The sequence below is a fragment of the Centroberyx affinis genome, unplaced genomic scaffold (genome assembly GCF_046629955.1).
Source record: "Centroberyx affinis isolate AG114_WGS23_722 - 3 ecotype Tasmania unplaced genomic scaffold, CSIRO-AGI_Caff_v1 ptg002745l_1, whole genome shotgun sequence".
Classification (NCBI taxonomy): Eukaryota; Metazoa; Chordata; class Actinopteri; order Beryciformes; family Berycidae; genus Centroberyx; species Centroberyx affinis.
In genome coordinates, this window is record NW_027280909.1 from 249,654 (window position 1) to 274,424 (window position 24,771).

At 44.7% G+C, this 24,771-nt stretch overlaps 1 protein-coding gene across 3 annotated transcripts; it reads right to left on the bottom strand.

Annotated features, from left to right (window-relative positions):
• Positions 1 to 326: 326 nt before the first annotated feature.
• LOC139657697 (NACHT, LRR and PYD domains-containing protein 12-like) lies at positions 327 to 24,771 on the bottom strand. 3 transcript variants are annotated; one of them, XM_071535619.1, is made up of 17 exons: positions 24,671 to 24,771; positions 24,445 to 24,558; positions 23,948 to 24,061; positions 23,601 to 23,679; positions 23,176 to 23,404; positions 21,200 to 23,003; positions 20,926 to 21,099; positions 20,580 to 20,753; positions 20,175 to 20,348; positions 19,669 to 19,842; positions 12,433 to 12,606; positions 12,096 to 12,269; positions 4,495 to 4,668; positions 2,950 to 3,123; positions 2,351 to 2,524; positions 2,115 to 2,161; positions 327 to 1,866 (listed from the first exon to the last, which is right to left on the bottom strand). In XM_071535619.1, the coding sequence occupies exons 1-17, from the start codon at positions 24,757 to 24,759 to the stop codon at positions 1,325 to 1,327; spliced, it is 4,584 nt and encodes a 1,527-aa protein (XP_071391720.1). In that variant the 5' UTR covers positions 24,760 to 24,771; the 3' UTR covers positions 327 to 1,324. The 3 variants fall into 3 exon arrangements, with proteins under 3 accessions (XP_071391720.1, XP_071391719.1, XP_071391721.1); XM_071535618.1 differs by having other exon boundaries at positions 23,948 to 24,064; XM_071535620.1 differs by lacking the exons at positions 12,096 to 12,269; positions 12,433 to 12,606 and having other exon boundaries at positions 23,948 to 24,064.

A 24,771-nucleotide genomic window follows, 5' to 3' on the forward strand; every position in this document is an offset into this window, starting at 1 on the left:
TCGAAACTAAATAGGTAAGACTATCTTGAATTAGGAGACACAAGACTTCCGGTTTTGCCAATTAGCCTTCAAAATAAAATCGGTTTTAAAGCAATTACTTTGTATTTAATTGTCAAATTCAATACGTGAGCACCCATATTAATGTTGATGTCATTATAATAATGAAAAATGCCATAATATGTGCCATTTTAACTATAAATGCTGCATGTGTTACACTGTGCGGAAAACATACAGAACAGAGACTTAAGTGGACATGAAACATTAATATGGCGAGTAAGTTTGTGAAACACAAGTTGCATGATAATTTATTTATTTTTAGAGCATAATTTTCCACAGGGTTTGCATCATGATATTCTTTTCTCCGATCAATTGTTTCTGGCTTGATTTTGTTGTTCAGCAGCTAGCTTAAATTACGTGGTGCTAAAGATCAGCTGGGAGCAACACAGCTGAGAGTCTGGGGGTGTTACACCAGTTAACTTTATTCCATGGCTGTGTGCCATGAATTTACTCTTTAACTCTATGTAAGCTGGTTCTATGTAAGCTAATGCAAATGAGGGATGAAATGAGGGATAAAAGGAATGTCGCCTTGTGTATTAGGGGCAATAGCTAGTGTTACTGTATCCTCCTATGTTCATCCAATACCACATTTGTTATGAGCAGAATATTTATTTTATGACTGCATTACTTACAAAACAACAAAAGTACAAAATTCTGTGGGAAACACTGGGATCTGTGCTTGTTTTGCCCCAGTCCATCCCTGATGTCAACTGTTGATATTTTTATGCACACACTCATCTCCTCATTTATACAACTATGGAACAAGATATTGGTTGATTTTAGGAAAATTATAATCACATATTAAGTAAAAAACAATTTTGGCAATAAAAAGTATGAAATAACTGTGCTTGTTTGAAACCAATACAATCAAACAATGTTAATTTTAACTTAAATTGTTGGAAACATGATAGATGTTAGATTGCTGTGACATTAATAAAATACCAAATAAAACAAAGGTCCAAAGGAAAGATATTTTAACCTGTCAATCATCAACAACAGACTCTCAGGTGAACAACAATAACTTGATTCTGTCTGGTTAAATATCTTGTTGATTTAATTTTCCAAATAAAATATCTGGTTTCTTGTACATGTGACATGATTACAAACATTAATATTCTCATTTTAAGGCGTGTGTGTGTGTGTGTGTGTGTGCGTGTGTTATCCTGTACAGAGTGAATATCTAATAATTTCTCTATCTAATAAGATCTAGTGAATAATTTCAGCAGCTGTCTTTGGTCAGCAGTGCGTGTGTTTCTCTCTCCCTCCTCTATCTGACAAGAGACACCGAGGAGTCAAACGACCCAAACCCAAACCCAGGATAGAGTGGTTCCGTGAATGTGGAGTGGAAGGTGTGGATGTGGATCAGTGTGTCAGAGGAAACTCTGTAGAAGGACAGAGAGCCAGCAGGCCAGTCCAGATACACTGCTACTCTGTCAGAGCCAGAGGAGGGGGGAGGGGGGATTCCTGTGGATACTAATGTTTTATTGTGCCAGGAAGAGTAACTATCATCAGAGCATTCCAGACTCCAGGACTTTTCATTCTCTCCAAGCCTGCAGTCAGCTCCCCATCCTCTCCTGCTGATTCCTCTGTAAGTCACTCCTATATCAACCACTCCTTTCCTCTCGACCTCCCAGTAACAGCGACCAGTCAGACCATTTCTACACAACAGTTGATCACAGCAGTCAAATCTCTCTGGATGATCAGGATATGGGTGCTGCTTCTCTGTCACACATGTCACCTTTCTGTTGTCTTCAGACAGGAAGAGGAATCTGTGTGCTGTGTTTGGGTCCAATGTGAGTTCACAGGCATCTGATGGAGAGAACAAGACACAATACAGAAATTATTTTTATTCTAATGGAGCTGTTTATTATTTGTTGATTTATTAACCTTTAACTTCTGAACAGTTTCATGATGACACATTATATCAGCCACCATCTTCATTCACAGTAGGACTTGAATGAATAGATGTCACAAACTGCTGTGTAGAGGGACTTTCCATGTAAGCAGTTGAATGTTTGCTGCTTTGTTTTCCTGAATCAAACTAAGTACACACTTACACTTCCTCAGACCTGGTTTCAACCTCTGGACTCCACCATGGTCCACACTGTGGACAAAAGTCAGACCATAATATTCTATTTGATGATACATACAGAAACATACCCCCTCCCTATGAAGGATTTTCCATACATCACTCATATCCACCATTAAACATTAATCAATACTCCTCAGCTTCTCAGTGTGACAGAGAAAATGTGTGTGACTCAGCCTTCTAGCAGACGTTGCCTCTCCAGACCTGAGAGTGTCCAGTCTCCAGTGTGGATCCTCCAGTCCAGCAGAGAGCAGCTTCCCTCCTGAGGCTCCTGGATGATTGTAGCTCAGGTCCAGCTCTCTCAGATGGGAGGGGCTGGAGCTCAGAGCTGAGACCAGAGGAGCACAGCCTTCTTCGGTGAGCAGACAGCCTGACAGCCTGCACACACACACACACACACACAAATCAAGCCACATGTCAGATTTTATTAGTAACCTACTGCGAAATTAGTTGTGGTAATGCCGTCAAATTCTAGCAAAACTGCCTCAAATACAAATAGTTGGCTGATCAGCTTTGTGGTTTCATTTGCTCCAGTTTGAGAGCTCTCCACTCACTTTGTGACAGAATATTATAAGTCCTTTCTGGTATTTTAGGTTTCAACAACTGAGGCAGCAAGGACAGGAAAGAATTAAATGTCCTAATGGAAAGTAATTCACAGAGGCTAGGAAGTGCTAAATGTTGGTATCACAATTGATTTTAAAATGACGCAGAGATGCGCAGAGAAAATCCTCCACAGGTGTTTGTCTGCTGATAGTAACCTGTATGTAAATGGTCTTCTGTTGAACAGGTTGAGGGATACTGACCTGAGAGTTTCCAGTCTACAGTGTGGACTCTCCAGTCCAGCAGAGAGCAGCTTCACTCCTGAATCCTGCAGGTCGTTGTTACTCAGGTCCAGCTCTCTCAGACTAGAGGACTGGGAGCTGAGAACTGAGGCCAGAGCTTCACAGCTTCTCTCTGACAGCTCACAGTAGCTCAGCCTCAATGGAGATGTACAGAAATGTGAAATGTTACTCTCTTTTATTTAATATGATTGATTTCTGTGTTTTGTTAGGCACTGCAATTATGGCTGTGTGTGTAAAACTGGATGAGAAGAATACTGATTTTGAATATGTTTTAAGATTTCCTTTCCAATTAAACTGAACATTACTTTAGTAAAATAGCTCTTAAATCCCAATATTAAACTTGCAGGGTCTTTACAGGTTCAGGACCAGAGCTGGAAATAATACTCGCCCGTCAGGCGAGAGGGATTTGCTAAAACGTAAAAAGATATTTAAGGAGATTCTAAGTAAATGTGATTATTTTTGGAACTCTAAAGAAGCGGTCTCCATTGACTTCAGTTGTTTTGGAGAAAGCTGCTACGGAGCTGTGCTGGGAAGCTCCCTGTGTGTTACGTGGACAAACAAACAACTAGCATGAGGGTGAGTAGATAATGACAGAATGTAAATTTTTGGGTGAACTATTCCTTTAAAAGAAAAAGGCCACTATAGGGGTGTTGGGTTAATTTTATCTTCCATGCCTGTGATGAAATTGAAGGGCTTGTCTCTGCATCAACCGGCCTATCAGAACTCTGCACCGTTGCCATAGCAACAACGCTCAAAGCTGAGGCGACTGACAGGCAGCTTTTTAGCTCTTTAGCTCACTGACAGAAGTAGACAACGTAAACAACAACAGCAGCGCTAATAACCTCATCCAGAAAAAGAGGTATATATAATTTTAAAGCACAGTTTCCTCCACTAACGAAGATGGGAGAGGTTTTCTTTTCATTCCTGCTTGTTTGTCTGTTTGTTAGCAAGATAAAGTTACCAACGGATTTGTGTCAAATTTGTTGGACAGATCGTTCTTGACCCAAGGATCAGTTGATTCGATTTTGGTGGTGATTTGGATGTGGGATGCAGTGATGTGTGTTGAATGCTAAACAGCGTTGCATTCAAGTGTTTTTTTCAAGAGCGCCGGGTAAATCAAACCCTGAAGACAAATGATAACCATGACATAAACCGTTACCGATGCAGATCTGCAAATTCAGGCTGCAACTTTGCAAGTTGGAGAATTGTTCAGCATTGGTGGACGTTTGCGTTCTGCCAAGTGCCTTGTAGTTTACTTTGTTAAATTTGAACATTACATCACTTATACTGATCTAGCATTAATAAAATATGATATAAGAACACAGACTTGTAATTTTTAGGCATGAATGTAACTTTAGAGCATGATCTGTCTTGATAAACTTGAATATTACATTATCTATACTGGGCTAGTAATAATTTGTCCGGGCTACTAGAAATTCTAGCCGACTAACCCGGTGGGCTAGTACCCAAAATCCTTAAGTTCCACCTCTATTCAGGAATACTGACCTGAGAATCTCCAGTCTACAGTGTGGACTCTCCAGTCCAGCAGAGAGCAGCTTCACTCCTGAATCCTGCAGGTCATTGTTACTGAGGTCCAGCTCTCTCAGACTAGAGGACTGGGAGCTGAGAACTGATGACAACTCCTTACAGCATTTCTCTGTGAGCTTGTTTTGATTCAACCTGAAAAGAAAGAAATGTATTTTATATTTTAGATATTTAGCTTTCCAGAGTGACTCTGTCAGTAAGCAGGAAGGGGTTCAGTGTCTTACTCAATGTTGAGGTAAAACTCAGATACCGCAAGAAAATGATGCCGACCGGAACTTAAGTTTCACTTTCAGTTTCCATTTCCAGCGGAGCTATTACATTGGCGCACCGCTGAAGAGGAAAAAAAACAAATCGTGAAAAAGCCGGCTCATTAAGTGAAGGGGGAATACCTGCGTAGACACTCGGCGTCTCAGTGGAGAGAGACAGACAGAGAAGAAAGGAGTGTTCAACTCGCGGTTTAACCAAAAGACGCTACTGGTATGAAATGAATCATACATACTGATCAGAGAAGTGTTGGTTTTGGTATTGATGTTGGAAATGCTTGGTATGGTAGTAATTTAAATTAATGTAATATTAAATGATAATTGGTAATGTTTAGCAGCATACATATCAGTCTGGCTTGCTTGATTTATGGTTGTACTTTGTAGCTCTGTTATGAGTTGATTTACCTTGGTTATGAGTGATGTGTATTGTTTAAGCACAATGCTGCTGACAGACAGTTTACAGAATTATTACTATTTTTTTTTATTAAATATAATTAAATGGAGATACTGTAACTATATGTTTCAAGGGAATAGGTAAATAAGAAAATGTCTAATTTAAAGAGCAGATATCTTTGTTTTGAAAGTAATGGCATTTTTTGTACATTTACAAAGAGTAAAAGAAGAGTGAGTTGTCCTATGCGTCCTTTGAAGTTAACCAGGCCGTTTTCAAGTTTGGGCAGGAGCTGAACAAAACCTACTATAACTTGACAGTTGACAACCAACACGTGACAGTGAAGACAAAAGGATTAAAGGCCTGATAAAAGTCAGAGGAAAAGCTGTCGACGCAGAGGGGAAAGCTGTACTAAAACTATAGACTGTATTTACTAAATCTTCACAAAATGGCAGAGGAAGCTTTTGGGAAAACAGTAAAGCAACTAAAGAAGGAAAGGACCTTGGCTAAAGGTGCTTTCATCAAATTAGCTAACTTCCTTACCAGAGGAGCACGGAGTATGGCTGAGATTGAACTACAAGAGGAGTTCAAAAAGCTTGCCTCTGAGGCTAGAAATGTCTGCGAAGCAAATGATGAATACAGGGCTGGCCTACTAGCAGACATTGAAGCCAATAAAGCTGATGGTGAGGAAGCAGAGCTTGACAAGCAACAGGAGGCTGACCTGGATAAAACAATGACTGTGAAACAAGATTGGATGAGGTCAGGAAAATAGTTCAAACCAACCTATGGTCTAGGTATGGGCAGGATGAGCTGAGAGTTGCAATCCAGGAAGCAAAGAGTACTTGTGATGATGTTGCTGCAACACCTGTCTCTGCTGTAAACCGGGATGGCTATGAGATGCAGTTGACTTTCCTGGGGAAGCTGGTCCAGGAGGCAGCTAAAAGCCTAGCAGCTTGGTAATTGTGGATTCTAGCAACAGAAAAAGCCAATCTACATAGAAGACTGAGTGAGGGACCTAAAAGCAGTCAATAACAAGCTTGAAGCGAGGAGAGCAGAGTTTGTCATAGCACAAAGAATTGCAGAGGAGGAGAAAAGTGTATCTGTGGCAGCTTCAATGGCAGCAGCAGCAAACATGGCGACCACACCAGCGGCACAGACCATGCCCATTGTGAGGATAAAGCCAACTTGTCTGCCCAAATTTCATGGTTGCAAATGAGAGCTTGGAGACACGGGTGCCATCAAGAACCCGCTGGTAACTAAGTCCATAGAGAGCAAGCTACCTGACACTGTAAAGAAAGACTGGCTTGTCTTCATGGTTAACCCCAGCAATAATGTCACACCAGACAACCATTTTGATAGTTTCCTCAAGTTCCTGAAAACGCAAGAAGAAATTCTGGAAAAACTGGAGCAGCTTGGAGTAACTGAGAAGCCAGAGAAACCAGAAAGAAAATTTGAAAGAAAATATGCTTCCACATGTTCCAAAGATGGAGGATGTATTGTCTGTTAAGATGAAAAGCATAAAGATAATTTTTTCTTTAGCAAGCAAACTGAAGCTGGTTGAAAAGTTGAATGCTGTAAAGAAGCTGGGAGCATGTAAAAGGTGCTTGGGATGTCATGATGAAGATGACAAATGTAGAGGCACCTACCTGTGCAGAAACAAAGACTGCAGGAAGGGGAGCTCCTCAGATCACCATTTCTTTCTCTGTCCAAAGGGAGAATCCAGGAGGGGCGAAGAAGACAAAGGTGGAAAAGACAGCAGGAAAAGATATAAGCTTACAGAGGAACAAGAGAAATTCATAGCCGAACTATTACTCATGCTTTTACCAACATGACTGCAATAACAAACTGTGTTGAGAAGGATCAGTTTGGACTGATAGAGGCAAATGGATTGGAAGAGCTACCAGTTATCATGATGCTACTAGAAGTCACTGCCAATGCAGGGCAGAAAATTGGAACCCTGATAGACTTAGCATCAGACACCAACTACATCACCCACAGAGCTGCCGATAGATTGAAGCTGAGGAGTGAAAAGATCACTTTAGTCATCCATGGAGTCGGAGGAATGGTTATGAAGGTTAACACCAGAAGATATCTACTCAGAGTGAGAGTCAAGACACCCAGAGGTACAGAAAGAGCCCACAAACTTGTTTGCTATGGTCTAAATGAAATAGCCAAAGTGCACAGAGTCATCAAACCCGAGCAATTGAGGAAATTCTTCCCAGAAACTAAACTGGAAGATTTGAGGAGACCAGAGAGCATTGAGCTACTTATCAGCCACCGAGAAGGTAGACTCACCCCACAAAGAGTAAGATCGTTGGGGACCTCATCTTGTGGGAGAGCCCGCTGGGAAAAACTGTAGGAGGAGGTCATCCAGATCTCTTTGAGGAAGTGGACATGGCAGCACATAAGTCTGAAACACTTTGCTCGCTCTATGAGAACAGCCCCAGTGAAGTATGAAGAGATCATCGAGGCACGAGAGATTCAAGCTGAGACCAAGAGTACAGTTGCTGGCAGAAAGTTCCTGGAATTGTGGAAATGGGACAGTATTGGAGCAGCCTGTGAACCAAAGTATGGGGATGTCGCTGCGGTAGTTGACAACCAGGGGGGAAGGATTGAGGAGAAAAAGCTTGAAATTATAAAGCAAGGCCTCACCTACGTAAAAGCGGATGCCCACAGTAATGATCCACACTGGGACACAAAATATCCTTGGATTGAAAACCCAACCACTCTTCCTGATAACAGGAGTGGAGTGGAGGCCACTTTTCTGAGGACAGAAAAACAGCTCTAGAGGGAGCCCAAGTGGCAGGCCGCCCACACAGCTCAGGTATATGAAATGGTGGCAAGAGGAGCAGCAAGGAAACTCACCAAGGAGATTATAAACAGCTGGAAAGGACCAGTGTGGTATTTGAGCCACACCTTGTATGGAACAGCAGCCAAAAGTTTAAGGGACTGAGTATGAATGATCTCCTGCTGAAAGGGCCTGATGTCCTTAATCCAGTCCGAGCAGTTTTACTCAGGTTCAGGAGAGGAGTGTATGCAGCTCTGGGTGACATCATGAAGATGTACAATTCTGTGTGGCTGGAAGGCCGGGAGATGACTTCCACAGATTCCTCTGGAGAGACACTTAAGATGAGGAAATCGGCGAGTATGCTATCACCAGAGTCAACATTGGTGATCGACCAGCAGGGTGCATAGCACAGCTGGCTATGCGGGAGACGGCAAGGTTGCCAATGTTTACCCACTTAGAGGAGGAGTGTAGAGTCCTAGAGGAGGATAGCTACGTGGATGATATCCTGACGTCCCAAAATGACCTAAAAAGGCTGGACGAGAGCACAAAGGGAGTTGATGAAATTCTGAAAGCTGGTGGATTTTTCCTCAAACCATGGGTCCGGTCAGGGCAAAGTGGGAGGCAGAAGCATGTGCCAGAAAAACCTGGACCAGGAATATCGACAGGAAAAGACAGTCATGAGACTCCCAAATCAAATGAGTGAAGGAGACAATAAGGCCCTAGGGGTCGGATACCTGGTGGAGGAGGACAAGCTTTATATGATGACCTCTATCAACTTCTCAAGGAGGAGGAAGAAAATGAGAGTAGTCCAAGACCTCCTTGGAGAAGAAGTGAGAGAAAAGACTCCTGACCCCCTAACCAGAAGAGAACTATTAAGCCAAGTAGCAGGCCTCTATGACCCAATCGGCCTAGTCACACCTACTAGGCAGAAAGGAGCCATACTTGTCAGGAAAGCATTCCAGGAGGCTGGAAGCGGAAGTCTCACCCGAGACACTTGGGACAAACCACTTTCTGAGGGCCTCAGGGAGGAAGCGATCAAACTGTTTGAGGAGTATGTGCGTCTTGGCCAAATCACCTTCCACAGAAGCCTCACACCAGCTGGCTGGGTTGGAAAACCTTGGGTGATAACATTCTCTGATGGATGTGACAAGAGCTACGGTCCCGTGGTGTACTTCAGGTGGGAGACAGAGCAAGGTATCCAGGTCAGATAGGTTGAATCCAAGGCAAAGCTTACACCACTGGACCAAAAAGGAGAACCAGTCAAGGCAGAGATTTGTGGTGCAGTCTTTGCAGCCCGGCTTAGAAGATACATTGAAAAGCACAGCCAAATGGAGATAAAATGATGGTTCCACCTACTGGATAGTCAAACTGTGTTGGGAGCCATTCAGTGAGACAGTTATGGATACCAGACCTTCTTTGCAAACAGAGTTGGTGAGATTCAGAAGGCTGGATCTGTTGAGGACTGGTGGTGGATCCAAGGGGACCTGAACAGTGCTGACATTGTAACAAGAAGAGCGACTCCTGAGGATCTTCGAGAGGGTTCTGAATGGCAAAATGGACCTGGGTTCCTGAGGCGACCAGCGGAGGAGTGGCCAAAGAAGTCAGCCAGAGAGGTTGCAGCAAGTGCCAAGGAGGATATAGATAAACTCCAGAGAAAGGCTTTCTCAGCAGCACTGACCAGAGCTCAGGCAAAGAGAAAGAAGAGTAGTGCACTGCAAAACAACCCTGACGGTAAAGAACCTGTGACTCTTCCAAGGACTTCTGAGAGTATGGGAGATGCTCCAATCCGGAGAGCTCCAGCTGGCTCAGTAGTTAAGCGACTTGTTGAAGAGAGGAAGTTCAGCAGTTTAACTAAGCTGGTCAGAGTCATTGCTTGGGTGTGGAGAGCTGCTACAAAGTGGAGGATGAAGAGCTCAGCTACTAGTAAGGCAAAGTGGGAGGTAATTCCTTCAAAGGAAGAGGCAAGGTCCAAAGCCAAACAAGCTGTGATCTCTGTTGGAGAGTGTGAAGATGCGCTTCGAGACCTTTTCCTTGCAGCCCAGGAGGGTGTTACCTTTCGTGACACTTCCCTCAGCAGACTGTCTGTGTATAAAGAAGAAGAATCAGGACTTTTGGTATGTGGAGGAAGAATTCAAATCTTCAATGAAGAGGAAACCGCAGTACCAATCCTACTGTACGGGGCATGGATATATATATATATATATATATATATATATATATATATATATATATAACCAGTCACCCTTCAGCTGACCAGTCAGCTAAAGGGTGACTGGTTCCTACTGGCCTACCAGAGATTCACAGCATTGAAGGGACATCCACGGAAGCTGTGGTCGGACCCTGAAAAAAACTTTGTGGGAGCCAAGCCTGCCCTGAAGGAGCTTTACCTGTTTCTGGACCAACTGGATAAATCAGAACTCGAGAATGAGGCTGCCAAACATGGGGCAGAATGGAGCTGGAAGATCCATCAAGCAGACTCACCTCACGGAAATGGAGCTGCTGAAGCAGCTGTTCGTATAGTAAAAAGAGCCCTGCATAACCTGGGAGGAGATGGAGTTTTCACATGGGGAGAATTTCAAACATTCCTTTATATGGCAGCCAACCTGGCTAATGAGAGACCCATAGATGCCAGGACTCAGAGCCGGGAAGACTGTGTAGACTACATCAGCCCAAATTCTCTACTGCTAGGTAGGGCTGGACCTAAGGGAGACCCAGGAAGCTTCGAGTTTGAAGGCTATTCCTACAAGAGATTAAGAGTTATCCAGGCAGAAGTAAACAAGTTCTGGAAGAAGTGGAGTCAGTTGGCTGGACCCAGTTTGTTTGTGAGGAGTAAGTGGCACACAAGGGAGCGGAATGTTGCTGTTGGAGACATCGTCTGGCTAGCGGACCAGAATGTCTTGAGGGGTCAGTACAAGCTTGCCAGTGTCAACATCGACAAGAAGGGCATCGTGAAGGATGTGAATGTCTGAACATTCCCAAGCTACCCAGCCTCAACTGTGAAGCCTGTCCAAGAAAGCACCACAAGCAAGGTTGGCAAAACAAAGAAGAAGCTTTCACCCAAAATCCCTGCTACAATTCTTCACAGAGACGTCAGGCATAGTCAAGCAGTTGCCTTGCTTCCTGTAGAAGAGCAAAATAACACTGGGGCTACAGATGGTAAAGAGGATGAACAAACAGGAGAACAATCTACAACTCCAAATCCACCAGAAGAGGATTCGGCTCAGCCCTTCCAACACCAGGAATGAAATTAATGATACATATTGATCAGAGAAGTGTTGGTTTTGGAATTGATGCTGGAAATGCTTGGTATGGTAGTAATTTAAGTTAATGTATAAAATGTATAAATTAATATTAAATTATAATCGGTAATGTTTAGCAGCATACATATCAGTCTGGCTTGCTTGATTTATGGTTGTACTTTGTAGCTCTGTTATGAGTTGACTTACCTTGGTTATGAGTGATGTGTATTGTTTAAGCACAATGCTGCAGACAGACAGTTTCAGAATGAAGTTTTTTTATTAAGTATAATTAAATGGAGATACTGTAACTATATGTTTCAAGGGAATAGGTAAATAAGAAAATGTCTAATTTAAAGAGCGGATATCGTTGTTTTGAAAGTAATGGCATTTTTTGTACATTTTCCCTTTGTTTTCTTTAAAGGTTATCAACCTAACTCTACTGCCAATGTCATTTATTCTACTAAGCGCTCTTATTACTTTTACAAAAAGCAAAACTGGACTGTAACAAAGTAATCAAAGCAAAGTGTAAGTGGACTGAAAATAAAAAGAGGAAAAGAAGAGTGAGTTGTCCTATGCGTCCTTAGAAGTTAACCAGGCCGTTTTCAAGTTTGGGCAGGAGCTGAACAAAACCTAGTATAACTTGACACTCAAGTACACTTGGGCGTTTCAGAGATCAAACATGATGCTCTAACCTGCCTAGCCCTTTAATACAATTAAAGGAACATACAGTAGTAGAAAAGAAGAGGAATACAACATGCATACATTTTATCATACAGGGTTTATACCATGCAAAATTATTTTACATAAAAGATACATCAAAAACAGCATACAATATTATAGTTACAACATAGTTACACAAAAGCATCATAACCTGATCTTACCTGAGAGTGTCCAGTCTACAGTGTGGAATCTCCAGTCCAGCAGAGAGCAGCTTCACTCCTGAATCCTGCAGGTCATTGTTGCTCAGGTCCAGCTCTCTCAGACTAGAGGACTGGGAGCTGAGAACTGATGGCAACTCATTACAGCATTCCTCTGTGAGCTTGTTTTGATTCAACCTGACAAAACAGATAGAAATGTTTTACTTGTCCGCCTTGTTTGAAATTGCAGAAAAATTATGACTAAAAAAAAAAAGAAAAATACAAAAATCCATCATAAAACAGCATACAATGTTATAGTTACAAAATATTGTTACACAAAAGCATCGTAACCTGATCTCACCTGAGAGTTTCCAGTCTACAGTGTGGACTGTCCATTCCAGCAGAGAGCAGCTTCACTCCTGAATCCTGCAGGTCGTTGTTACTCAGGTCCAGCTCTCTCAGACTAGAGGACTGGGAGCTGAGAACTGAGGCCAGAGCTTCACAGCTTCTCTCTGACAGCTTACAGTAGCTCAGCCTCAATGGAGATGTACAGATATGAAATGTTACTGTCTTTTATTTAATATGATTGATTTCTGTGTTTTGTTAGGCACTGCTATTATGGCTGTGTATGTAAAACTGGATGAGAAGAATACTGATTTTGAATATGTTTTAAGATTTCCTTTCCAATTAAACTGAACTGAACACAAATAGCTCTTAAATCCCAATATTAAACTTGCAGGGTCTTTACAGGTTCAGGACCAGAGCTGGAAATAATACTCGCCCGTCAGGCGAGAGGGATTTGCTAAAACGTAAAAAGATATTTAAGGAGATTCTAAGTAAATGTGATTATTTTTGGAACTCTAAAGAAGCGGTCTCCATTGACTTCAGTTGTTTTGGAGAAAGCTGCTACGGAGCTGTGCTGGGAAGCTCCCTGTGTGTTATGTGGACAAACAACTGGCATGAGGGTGAGTAGATAATGACAGAATGTTCATTTTTGGGTGAACTATTCCTTTAAAAGAAAAAGGCCACTATAGGGGTGTTGGGTTAATTTTATCTTCCATGCCTGTGATGAAATTGAAGGGCTTGTCTCTGCATCAACCGGCCTATCAGAACTCTGCACCGTTGCCATAGCAACAACGCTCAAAGCTTCCAAGTTGGCTGCTAAACAGCGTTGCATTCAAGTGCTATTTTCAAGAGCTCCGGGTAAATCAAACCCTGAAGACAAATGATAACTTTAGGTTACCAGGGTAACCCCGGTTCTCTGATAACCGAGTGAGGAACTCACTATGGGAAGCGCCTTCTGGCGTGACCAATCATGGAAGCTCCAATAACACCACGTCTGTCGTGAGACAGACCAATCATTTTGAGATGCACGGGCCAGCCCGTCCCCTTTATAAGCGCCTGTGGCACTGCACCCGTTATTCTCAAGCATATTTCTTCCATGTACTCTACATAAGCAAGCAGGGCAGTGTTGTGAGATACCTCACTCGGTTATCAGAGAGCCGGGTTTACCCTGGTAACCTAAAGTTCTGTTTCAAACCTCATTTGTTATCTCACTATGGGAGATGTGGCCCACTCCCGAATTGCATGCTCCGAAGCCCATAAGACCTCGACCCAAGACAGGTCGACACCACAAGCCCTCCCCATGGGCTAGCACACAATTAACATGAACCCACACTCAGGACTGAGTGAGCCAGTGAAGGCTCCATCATGTCCAGGCGGTAAAACCAAATGATGTGTGTGGGGATGCCCAACTAGCAGCGACACAGATGTCCCTCACAGAAATGCCCCTGAACAGGGCCCATGAGGTGGCCATACTCCTGGTGGAGTGAGCCCATAGGCTGTCCGGGGGCTGCAGTCCACGACTCTCATAAGCCAGAATTATAGCCTCTACCACCCAGTGTGACAGGCGCTGGTGAGTCAGAGCCCTCCCTCTGTGAGAGGGGGCCCAGGATACAAAGAGCTGGTTACTCTTTCTAAGTCCCTTAGTCCTGTCCACATAGATGCGTAAAGCTCTCACAGGACAGAGTGAATTAAGCCGCTTCTCACTCTCCTCCGCAAAAGGCGGTGGGTTAAAAGCCGGTGGGCTCCCTTCATAAACCTCTTTATCAGAGAATGCTGTCCGACCGCCGCATTCCCAAAAGCCACATGGCAGGCTGAAATTGCAGCCAAATAGACCTTAATGGTGGAAAAAGCTTTACCATTGTCCAGTAAATCCTGCAGAAAGCATAATACATCTGGGAGAGAACTCTGGAAAGAAATGATGGCTCTAGCCTCACACCATCTCTCAAATACGCGGCAATTACTTATTATCATATAATGATTGCGTAGATGGTGCCCTTGCGCTTTGAACAGTCTCAATCACCCTCAACGGGAGATCCGACTCATTCAGATTTACCCTCTCATGTACAAAGCCCAGAGAGCCAGTCGTTCGGGGTGTGTAGTGGTGTAACGGACCATAGTTGATCCGTGATCCGTACGGATCCCCCCCCCACGGTTCAGCACGCATGTGAACCGCGGATTAATTGCAAAGTTTAACCATCATAGTGTGAAATATAGTTTTACTGCCGTGGTTACTTTTTAAAGTAATACTTCCCTAAATCTCGATGCAGAGTTGCAGTGAAAAGATACAGACAAGACGGACGCGTGTTGTGTTTTACTCTGAAGCGCAATGATTGCGTTAGGGAAGAAAAAAAAGGAAGAGTGACTGATTTAAAGGCTGTCGCTTTCGCCTCCATTGAGTGAAATCCCATAGGCTATGACTTCGGGCATTTTCAGTGGTGTAACTGGGAAACTGGGCATGCTTGTCATCATTGAAATAGATCACAAGATTGTGATGTGTATTTCAACTTCAGCAATATGCTGCCTTCCCTTCGATACACAGCTCCGCTCGAAGAAGCTCCAGTCTCTTTGCCTGTCATAGCCTTCAGTGTTGATAGGCTCGTGACATGTAACCAATCAGATAGTGCTGTGGGCAGGACATTGAGCGAGAGTACAGAGTGGTGACTACAGACAGAGAGAGGCACCTGCATCAGAGCCAAAGTAGCACATTTTTAAATTAATTCAATTCAATACTTTATTGCCATGTCAACACAGTTGATAGGAATTTGCCTCAGTGCAGCTCTTAAGAACAGACACAAAAACACACACATAAGTAAATAAAATATATAAAATAAGAACAGCAAAAACAGTTATCACATTTATACATTCAAACATACATAATATGATAAAGTCCTAAAGTGCTACATTCGTTTTAAAGTGCTTGTTGCTTTGTGCTGCTACCTACCTACTTTTAAATTGCATTTAACCCTTTTTGTTTTGCTGATCCGAAAAATGATCCGATCCGTGACTCAAAACCGTGATACGATCCGATTCACGGATCACAAAACTTTGTGATCCGTTGCACCCCTAGGAGTGTGGGTGAAAAATCTGTCTGTGCGCCTGTAACGGCAGCGGCCATGGCTGGCTGTGAAGGAGCTGTGCCAGCTCCGCCATCCATGGTCTGCTAGGCCAATACGGGGCTATCAGAATCAAAGACAGCTGCTGCTGTCTCACTCTGATTAGTATCAGCGTGATGAGGCTGAGTGGGGGGAATGCGTACAGCAGCCCGTTTGGCCATGGGTGAGCCAGTGCGTCCGCTCCTAGTGGTGCGTCTCTGTTTCTTAACGAAAAGAACAGAGGACACTGTGTGTTTTCGTGTGATGAAAAGAGATCTACGGACGCTCGGTCGAATCTCTCCCACACCAGGCGAAGCACTTCGGGGTTGACCCTCCATTCGCCGTAGAGAGGATTTCCTCTGGAGAGTAAATCCGCCCCGCTGTTCAATATGCCGGGGACGTGCGCCGCGTGTAATGACAGCAGGCGCTCGCTGCTCCACAATATCAGACTCTGGGCCAGTCTGTGTAACTTTACGGAGTGCGTGCCTCCTTGCTGGTTTATATAAGCCATGGCTGTCGTGTTGTCCGTCCAGACCAACACATGACACTTTCCCAGGAGTGGCAGGAAATGTTTGAGCACCAGGAAAACAGCCAACAGCTCCAGGTAATTTATATGAGCATGACAGAGCATCAGGGGCCAGGTCCCGTTTATTGACCTCCCCTCGAATACTGCTTCCCACCCTCTCAGTGAAACATCCATTGTCACTGTTTTCCTCATAATTACTGTTTCCAAGGGGACACCGGTAATGAACACCTCTGGGTCTCTCCAATGACGGAGAGCCAGGAGGCATCCGGGGGAAACCCCCACCATACGTCTGAGGTGATGTCGTACGTCCAGACGCAGCAAGGATACCCAGCACTGGAATTCCCTCATTGTCAGCAGCACCTGAGGAACGACAGAAATGGCTGACGCCATCAGCCCTGTCAGGCGGAGGCAGGCTCGTAGTGAGATAGAGTTTCCCTGGCGAAACAGAGCCAGGTGCTGGCGAAATTTCTCCACCCAAACTTGTGACAGAAAAGCCCGAAAAGAAACAGAGTCTATTTCAAGGCCCAAATACTCTATACTCTGTGGGAGACAAAACGCTCTTTGTGCGATTGACACTGAAGCCCAAGCTGTAGAGCCTGCCTAACAGCGCCTGAGTGTCTCTCTCTGCTTCCTCCCTGCTGGGAGCGCAGATGAGAAAATCGTCCAGATATGCCAGCACTCTGAGGCCCGTGGCTCACATCGGATTCAGACCTGCTTCCACACACTTGCTGAAGGCAAGTGACAGCCTGAATGGCAGGGTCTGATATTCCTAGGCTACGCCCTTGAAGGTAAACCTGAGATATTTTCTATGTGCTGCATATATGCTTATGTGAAAATAAGCATCCTGCAGATCCACTGATGTGAACCAGTCACCTGGTCGAATCGAGCGGAACAGAACATTGTGTGTGAGCATCCTGAATTTGTATTTCTGGAGGTATGAATTGAGGAAACGTAAGTCCAGAATTGGACGTAATGAACCTCCCTTTTTCGGGACGAGCAAGTACTGGGAGGAAAAGCCCAGACTCTTCTCCCAAACTCCCTTAAGAGAGAAGAAATTTTGCTCTCTAAAGCCTCTGCGGCTTCCCCCGTGGCTTCTGAGAACAGCACATCATTGAAACACGGTGGTTTTGCTGCGAACTGGAGCCTGTATCCCCTGACAACGGTTGTAAACACCCAGGGGTGAGCTGCGCATGCACGCCATTCTTCCGCTTTGACAGAGAGAGGACCTGGCGGCCTGAGGCTCAAAGCTGGAGTAGCTGCGCTCTCTTGTGGCGACAGACTGTCCTGCACTTTTTTATTTTCTCTTTTCTTTTTGAACTGCTCGCTGCGCCCTCAGCTTTATGAACGAGCCTGGCTGCGTCAGCGGCTTCTTTATTGAAAAACCATGTAAAGTGCTCGGTGTGAGCACTACGTGACACTTTCCCACTTCCCTCTGAACTATCCCTGCAGGGTGTTGGGGGGGGGGGGGTGTATGTGAACTGGGTAGCACTGGGGGAACATGTGCTTTCCCCCGTCTGTGAACGGGGTGAACATAATGGGCTGTTACACAGCGCTGCCCGGGACACTGGTCTGGATCCTCTCTTCTCCGTCTCTTGGGGGGAAGAGGAAACTGCCAGTCTGTCCTGGGGAGGCTCAGAGCAGGGATCTCTCTGAGTGCTGACTGCTGAGCCTCTGTCTCCACTAACCACAGCTCCTAAGTTGACCGCCTCTTCTTCCCCTCCGGCAGGCGGGATGGGCGGTCTGACCCGGCAGCGGGAGTGGCGGCGGCAGCCACGAAGGACTTTTTGCCACAGTGTTTTTGGCCCTGGGCTCCACATTGGTGAGACACTGGCTGCTCAGGTGCCTGGGGTCTGGGTCCCTTAAAGCTCCCGCTGTGCCCTCTCACTGCCATAGCCGCAAAACCCGGGCGGGTTGGTGGTGGCAGGCGAGGTGTTGGCTTGCGGGGAAGGCAGAGGTCGGAGGTTCAGCCACAGCGATCTCTCCCCCACCACAGCCAGGCCCATGACGCAGGCACAGCCCTGAACCGCACATCTGGACACATGGTAGATGAGGTCAGTGATGACACATATCTCCTCCCAGATAGTCAGACTCAGGGATCTCTTATCTAAAAGGTGACCCATGTCCTGAAAAAGTTCAGCCTGGTACGTGGTCAGCAGAGTGATCACGTTTAGTTTTTCACCGACTGGGCTGCTGATTTGTACACGTTTTGGTACATGGAGTCGGTGAAGCGCTCCATCTTGCCCGGGAGGGGGGGACCCGCCGTGGCGAGGGTGGACCGGTGGCTGGGATGGAGGTGATAAGCCACCGACTGCTCCACTACCGGGGGGTTATGCGAGCCCCAGCACCTCGCTGTTGGTGACATCCAGGCCAGAGTAGCCCTTGACGGGAACTCTGCGTCGAAATGGTTTGTACCAGTACCACTTCATCTCCTTCATGCAAGTTGTTTCGCGGAGACCTGACGAGAAGGCAGGATTTTACCGTCGTATAAATCTCTCTCCTCCCCCTTCTCATCAAGTGATGTGGGCCAGTCGAAACTCCGCATCGGGGTCATCCACCATATCAGCCCAGCTAGGGCTAGCCGTAGCCGGCTTGTCTCGTCGGCATGGCACAGCAGTATTGACAGCATTCAGAGTCCGGGAGCGATGCCTGGGCATGCTGAACCCCCATACATGGGGGTCCCTCCCCGATATGGTGAAACCGCAGGTGGCTGGGCAAGGGCAGGACTTGACGTCCTTACTCTTGCCACCACTCGGGGTCCCCTTAGAGGATGCGGTTGCCATGGGTAGCTAAAACCTTGACTGCTAGCAGCAGTGAAAAACACATAGCTAACTAAAAACCTTGATGGCTAGCAGCAGTGGTGGAACTAAAAAACCTTGAAGGCTAGCTAGTTCCGAGAGCAGTATAAACAGGTAGAAGTCCGCTACAACATGACGACTTCACCTGAATAAAATATTTTTTCCTAGCAAAAAGTCAGTCCAATGCAAATCCCAACACCGGATATCCACACTCGTTGACTACCTTGACAGCAGTTAAATGAAAAAATCTGGACCGTCAGGGCAGCTGAGGAGCTCGTATGATCTTCACGGTGGAAGAAAGTGAGAATAACGGGTGCAGCGCCGCGGGCACTTATAAAGGGGGGCGGGCTGGCCTGTGTATCTCAAGATGATTGGTCTGTCTCACGACAGATGTGGTGTTATTGGAGCTTCCATGATTGGTCACGCCAGAAGGTGCTTACCATTGTGAGATACCAAATTAGGTTTGAAAGAGAACCAAACATAAACCATTACGGTTGCAGATCTGCAAATTCAGGCTGCAACTTTGCAAGTTGGAGAATTGTTCAGCATTGGTGGACGTTTGCGTTCTGCCAAGTGCCTTGTAGTTTACTTTGTTAAATTTGAACATTACATCACTTATACTGATCTAGCATTAAAAAAATATGATATAAGAACACAAACTTGTCATTTTTAGGCATGTATGTAACTTTAGAGCATGATCTGTCTTGATAAACTTGAAAATTACATTATCTATACTGGGCTAGTAATAATTTGTCCGGACTACTAGAAATTCTAGCCGACTAACCCGGTGGGCTAGTACTAAAAATCCTTAAGTTCCACCTCTATTCAGGAATACTGACCTGAGAGTCTCCAGTCTACAGTGTGGACTCTCCAGTCCAGCAGAGAGCAGCTTCACTCCTGAATCCTGCAGGTTGTTGTTACTGAGGTCCAGCTCTCTCAGAGTAGAGGACTGGGAGCGGAGACCTGATGACAACTCCTTACAGCATTTCTCTGTGAGCTTGTTTTGATTCAACCTGAAAAAAGTTTTTTTTTTCTTTTATATTTTAGATATTTAGCTTTCCAGAGCGACTGTCAGTGAGCAGTAAGGGGTTCAGTGTCTTACTCAAGTACATTTGGATAGGGAACATTGGGCGTTTCAGAGATCAAACATGATGCTCTAACCTGCCCAGCCCTTTAATACAATTGAAGGAACATACAGTAGTAGAAAAGAAGAGGAATACAACATGCATACATTTTTATCATACAGGGTTTATACCATGCAAAATAATTTTATATAAACGAAAACAGCATACAATGTTATAGTTACAACATATTGTTACACAAAAGCATCATAACCTGATCTCACCTGAGAGTTTCCAGTCTACAGTGTGGACTCTCCAGTCCAGTAGAGAGCAGCTTCACTCCTGAATCCTGCAGGTCATTGTTACTCAGGTCCAGCTCTCTCAGACTAGAGGACTGGGAGCTGAGAACTGAGGCCAGAGCTTCACAGCTTCTCTCTGACAGCTTACAGTAGCTCAGCCTCAATTGAGATGTACATATATTAAAATGTTACTCTGTTATTAATTTGATTGATATATGTGTTTTGTTAGGCACTGCTATTATGGCAGTGTATTTAAAATTGGATGAGAACAATACAAATATTTAAAATTTTCAAGATTTCCTTTCCAATTAAATTGAACATTACCTAATGGCTCTTAAATTCCAGTGTTAAATATGTAGGGTCACCGTTTACAGGTTGAGGAATACTGACCTGAAAGTCTCCAGTCTACAGTATGGACTCTCCAGTCCAGCAGAGAGCAGCTTCACTCCTGAATCCTGCAGGTGGTTGTTACTCAGGTCCAGCTCTCTCAGACTAGAGGACTGGGAGCTGAGAACTGATGACAACTCTTTACAGCATTTCTCTGTGAGCTTGTTTTGATTCAACCTGAAAAAACAGAAATGTTTTACTTGTTCGCCTTGTTTGAAATTGCAGAAAAATTAGGACTACAAAAAAAACTAAACAAAAAAAAAGATAAAACACAAATCCATCATAAAACAGCATACAATGTTATAGTTACAAAACATTGTTACACAAAAGCATCATAACCTTATCTTACCTGAGAGTGTCCAGTCTACAGTGTGGACTCTCCAGTCCAGCAGAGAGCAGCTTCACTCCTGAATCCTGCAGGTCGTTGTTACTTAGGTCCAGCTTTCTCAAACTAGAGGACTGGGAGCTGAGAACTGAGGCCAGAGCTTCACAGCTTCTCTCTGACATCTCACAATAGCTCAGCCTGAGGAAGAATTAGTGATGAACAACAAGTTTGAAAATATTTATTTTTTCTCTTCTGTATGAATATTACATTTAATATATCCAGTTATGCGTGCACCTACAGAACTATACTGGAGGCTTTGACCACTGGCAGTAGCCTCAGAAGAGCCTCCTCTGAAGCAGAGTATTTCTTCAGGTCAAACACGTCCAGCTCTTCTTCTGATGACAGTAACATGAAGACCAGAGCTGACCACTGAGCAGGGGAGAGTTCGTCTGTGGAGAGACTTCCTGATCTCAGGTACTGTTGGATCTCCTCCACTAGAGAACGGTCATTCATCTCATTCAGACAGTGGAACAGATTGATGCTTCTCTCTGGAGAGGGATTCTCCCTGATCTTCTCCTTGATGTACTGGACTGTTTCCGGATTGGTCTGTGAGCTACTTCCTGTCTGTGTCAGCAGGCCTCGTAGGAGAGTCTGATTGGTCGGCAGTGAAAGACCCAGGAGGAAGCGGAGGAACAAGTCCAGGTGTCCATTTGGACTCTGTAAGGCCTTGTCCACAGCACTCTGGTAGAGGTGTGTTACTTTAGATTTGTCACTTAATAGTGTAGACCACCAGGATGTTGATTGTGGTCCTGACAGTAAATTGGCATCCATGTTGATGAATGAGACGATGACATAAACAGCAGCCAGAAACTCCTGAATGGTCAGATGGACAAAGCAGAACACCTTGTCCTGGTACAGCCCACGCTCCTCTTTAAAGATCTGTGTGAACACTCCTGAGTACACTGAGGCTGCTCTGATATCAATGCCACACTCTGTCAGGTCGGCTTCATAGAAGATCAGGTTGCCTTTCTCCAGCTGCTCAAAAGCCAGTTTTCCCAGAGAGAGAATCATCTTCCTGCTCTCTGTAGTCCACAGTGGATCTGTCTCAGCTCTCCCATGATACTTGACGTTCCCCTGTTTGGACTGAACCACCAGGAAGTGGGTGTACATCTCAGTCAGGGTCTTGGGCAGGTCTCCTCTTTCACTGGGTTTCAACACATGGTCCAGAACTGTAGCAGTGATCCAGCAGAAGACTGGGATGTGGCACATGATGTGGAGGCTTCGTGAAGTCTTGATGTGGGAGATGATTCTGCTGGCCTGCTCCTCATCTCTGAATCTCTTCTTGAAGTACTCCTCCTTCTGTGGGTCAGTGAAGCCTCTCACCTCTGTCACCATGTCAACGCACTCAGGAGGGATCTGATTGGCTGCTGCAGGTCGTGTGGTTATCCAGAGGCGAGCAGAGGGAAGCAGTTTCCCCTTGATGAGGTTTGTCAGCAGCACGTCCACGGAGGTTGACTCTGTAACATCAGTCCAGATCTCGTTGTTCTGGAAGTCTAGAGGAAGTCGACACTCGTCCAGACCGTCAAAGATGAACACAACCTGGAACTTGTCAAACCTGCAGATTCCTGCTTCTTTGGTCTCAGTAAAGAAGTGATTAAGAAGTTCCACCAAGCTGTACTTTTTCCCTTTCAACAGATTCAGCTCTCGGAAAGTGAATGGAAATGTGAACTGTATATCCTGGTTGGCTTTGTCTTCAGCCCAGTCCAGAGTGAACTTCTGTGTTAAGACTGTTTTCCCAATGCCAGCCACTCCCTTTGTCATCAATGTTCTGATTGGTTCATCTCTTCCAGGTAAGGGTTTAAAGATGTCTTCACATTTGATTGGTGTTTCTGGTCTCACTGGTTTCCTGGATGCTGCTTCAATCTGTCTGACCTCATGTTCATCATTGACCTCTCCACTCCCTCCCTCTGTGATGAAGAGCTCTGTGTAAATCTGATTCAGAAGTGTTTGGTTTCCTGCTTTAGCAATCCCCTCAAACACACACTGAAATTTCTCCTTCAGACTGGATTTGACTTTACCTTGGCACACTGCAGCAATAGTTTCTGAATGAACAAATTACATCAATCAGTGGATGTTGCTGTAAATATGAGAAGTGTAAACATTTCTTAGTGAATGCATATGTTTATATTTCCAGCAGAGTTGAAGATGTAAACATTTCCCATTTTCCCACCATTTCCCCTCTCCATCATGTTAAATCTGTTAAAAGCCTCTTACTGCTCTGCAGAGAGTCAGCCAGCTCCTCCTGCTTCATTCTCCTCAGGAAGTGCAGTGTGATCTGCAGAAAAGCTTCTCTGCTGCTCCTCCTCTGCTCTTCCTCCTCACCGTCCACCACCTCCTCATCCTCCCTCTGCCTCTCTAAGCATTCTGGGTAATCTGGAGTCAGAACCCTCTGGAATCTCTTCAGCTCGTTCTTCACAAAAGTGACGATGTTCTCCTCAAGCAGCTGGAACAGAATAATTTTTTAATTAAACTTTCTTACTAAAATCATGAATAACAACATCAGATCCTTCTGGCATAGACTGAAAGCCCACTGGTCTAAAGAGTGCAGCTTGAAGACTGTTACGACCAGAGTGGTTGTTTTGTATTTCATTTGTAGCTGAAGTAAAATGTAAAGTAAAATGTGTTGTACATTTACACACCATAAATATGGAGTTCTGGTCTGTTTGAAGCTCCTGGACAGACTGACCACTGGGAACCTCTGACCTCTCCTGGTGGAGTCTGGAGAAAACATGACGTATTAGGTCATATAATGTCACACACACACACACACACACACAGACACACACACAAACATGCGGTTAAAGGTGACTATGTTCTATCATGATGGATCCTAGTAGAAACACAATGTGAACTCCACTGTAAATGCTGCTCTCATTATTCTATGTGATGTTTTAAGAGAAGAAACTAAATCAACAGAGTATTATGTCTTCTTTGGTCTGTTCAGTAGAATTGAATAATAACAAACTCATCTGTTTTCAATTCTTACCTTTGCTCAGTAGAGTGCTGTCCATCTTTGAAATCAATAGGATGACCCATAGACCGGTCACTCTTCATGGACACACAGCTGGGTACAGGGGAGTCTGCTCTCTCCTGCTGGATCCTGCTAAGGATTGATAAAACAGGGGTGGTGACAGTAAAAATGTTAGAGGATCAGGGTTTTGACCAGCAGGTTGCCAGTTTGAATCTCAGTACCAACTTTGAAAGTCAGAGTGAATATGTAACTCTTTCCCCACCCTGTGCAACTACCACCAATTAGACCATGAGCAAGGATCTCAACCCCCAGACTGTTCTGGTGGAGCTGCTCAGTGACCAACAGCAGAAGACTGTGGTTGTACTGAGCAGCTCTGGTATGAATATCTGGGTGTGAAGCAGAGCAATGCTGCAAAAGAGCATGTATGCAAAGTAAAACCCGTAATTGTAATAACAGTAATTGTTAAAAATAAGAATATAATGTCATATGTTTTAATGCAAATAACAACTTACTTTTTGTCTGAGAAATGCTGTTCTCTAAAATTAATAAAGAAATCCTTGGACCGGTCACTCTTCATGGACACACAGCTGGGTACAGGGGAGTCTGGTCTCTCCTGCTGGACTGGGCTTCAACACAACAGAGACAGAGCTTTTACTCTGAATAATGATGGGTTAATGATTTCACTGCTGAGCTCTGAGATGGAGAACAGTCATGGACAGTTAGAGATCCTCATCTTACCTCTCAGCTTTGGTCTGGCTGTCATGTTCCCCAGACAGAGTGGTTTTAGAGGGAGGGAGCCCCTCCTCTCTCTCCTCAGACAGACTCATAGTAGAGTGAAC

What these genes read in the sequence shown, in the direction of transcription:
- LOC139657697 (XM_071535618.1), bottom strand. Translation starts at nt 24,759, where the DNA reads ATGAGTCTGTCTGAGGAGAGAGAGGAGGGGCTCCCTCCCTCTAAAACC. An exon ending in TGTAGACTGGAAACTCTCAG is followed by an intron (nt 12,270 to 12,432) that starts GTGAGATCAGGT and finishes CTGTTTTGTCAG; the next exon opens with GTTGAATCAAAACAAGCTCA. An exon ending in GAAACCAGGTCTGAGGAAGT is followed by an intron (nt 1,867 to 2,114) that starts GTAAGTGTGTAC and finishes TCTCTCCATCAG; the next exon opens with ATGCCTGTGAACTCACATTG.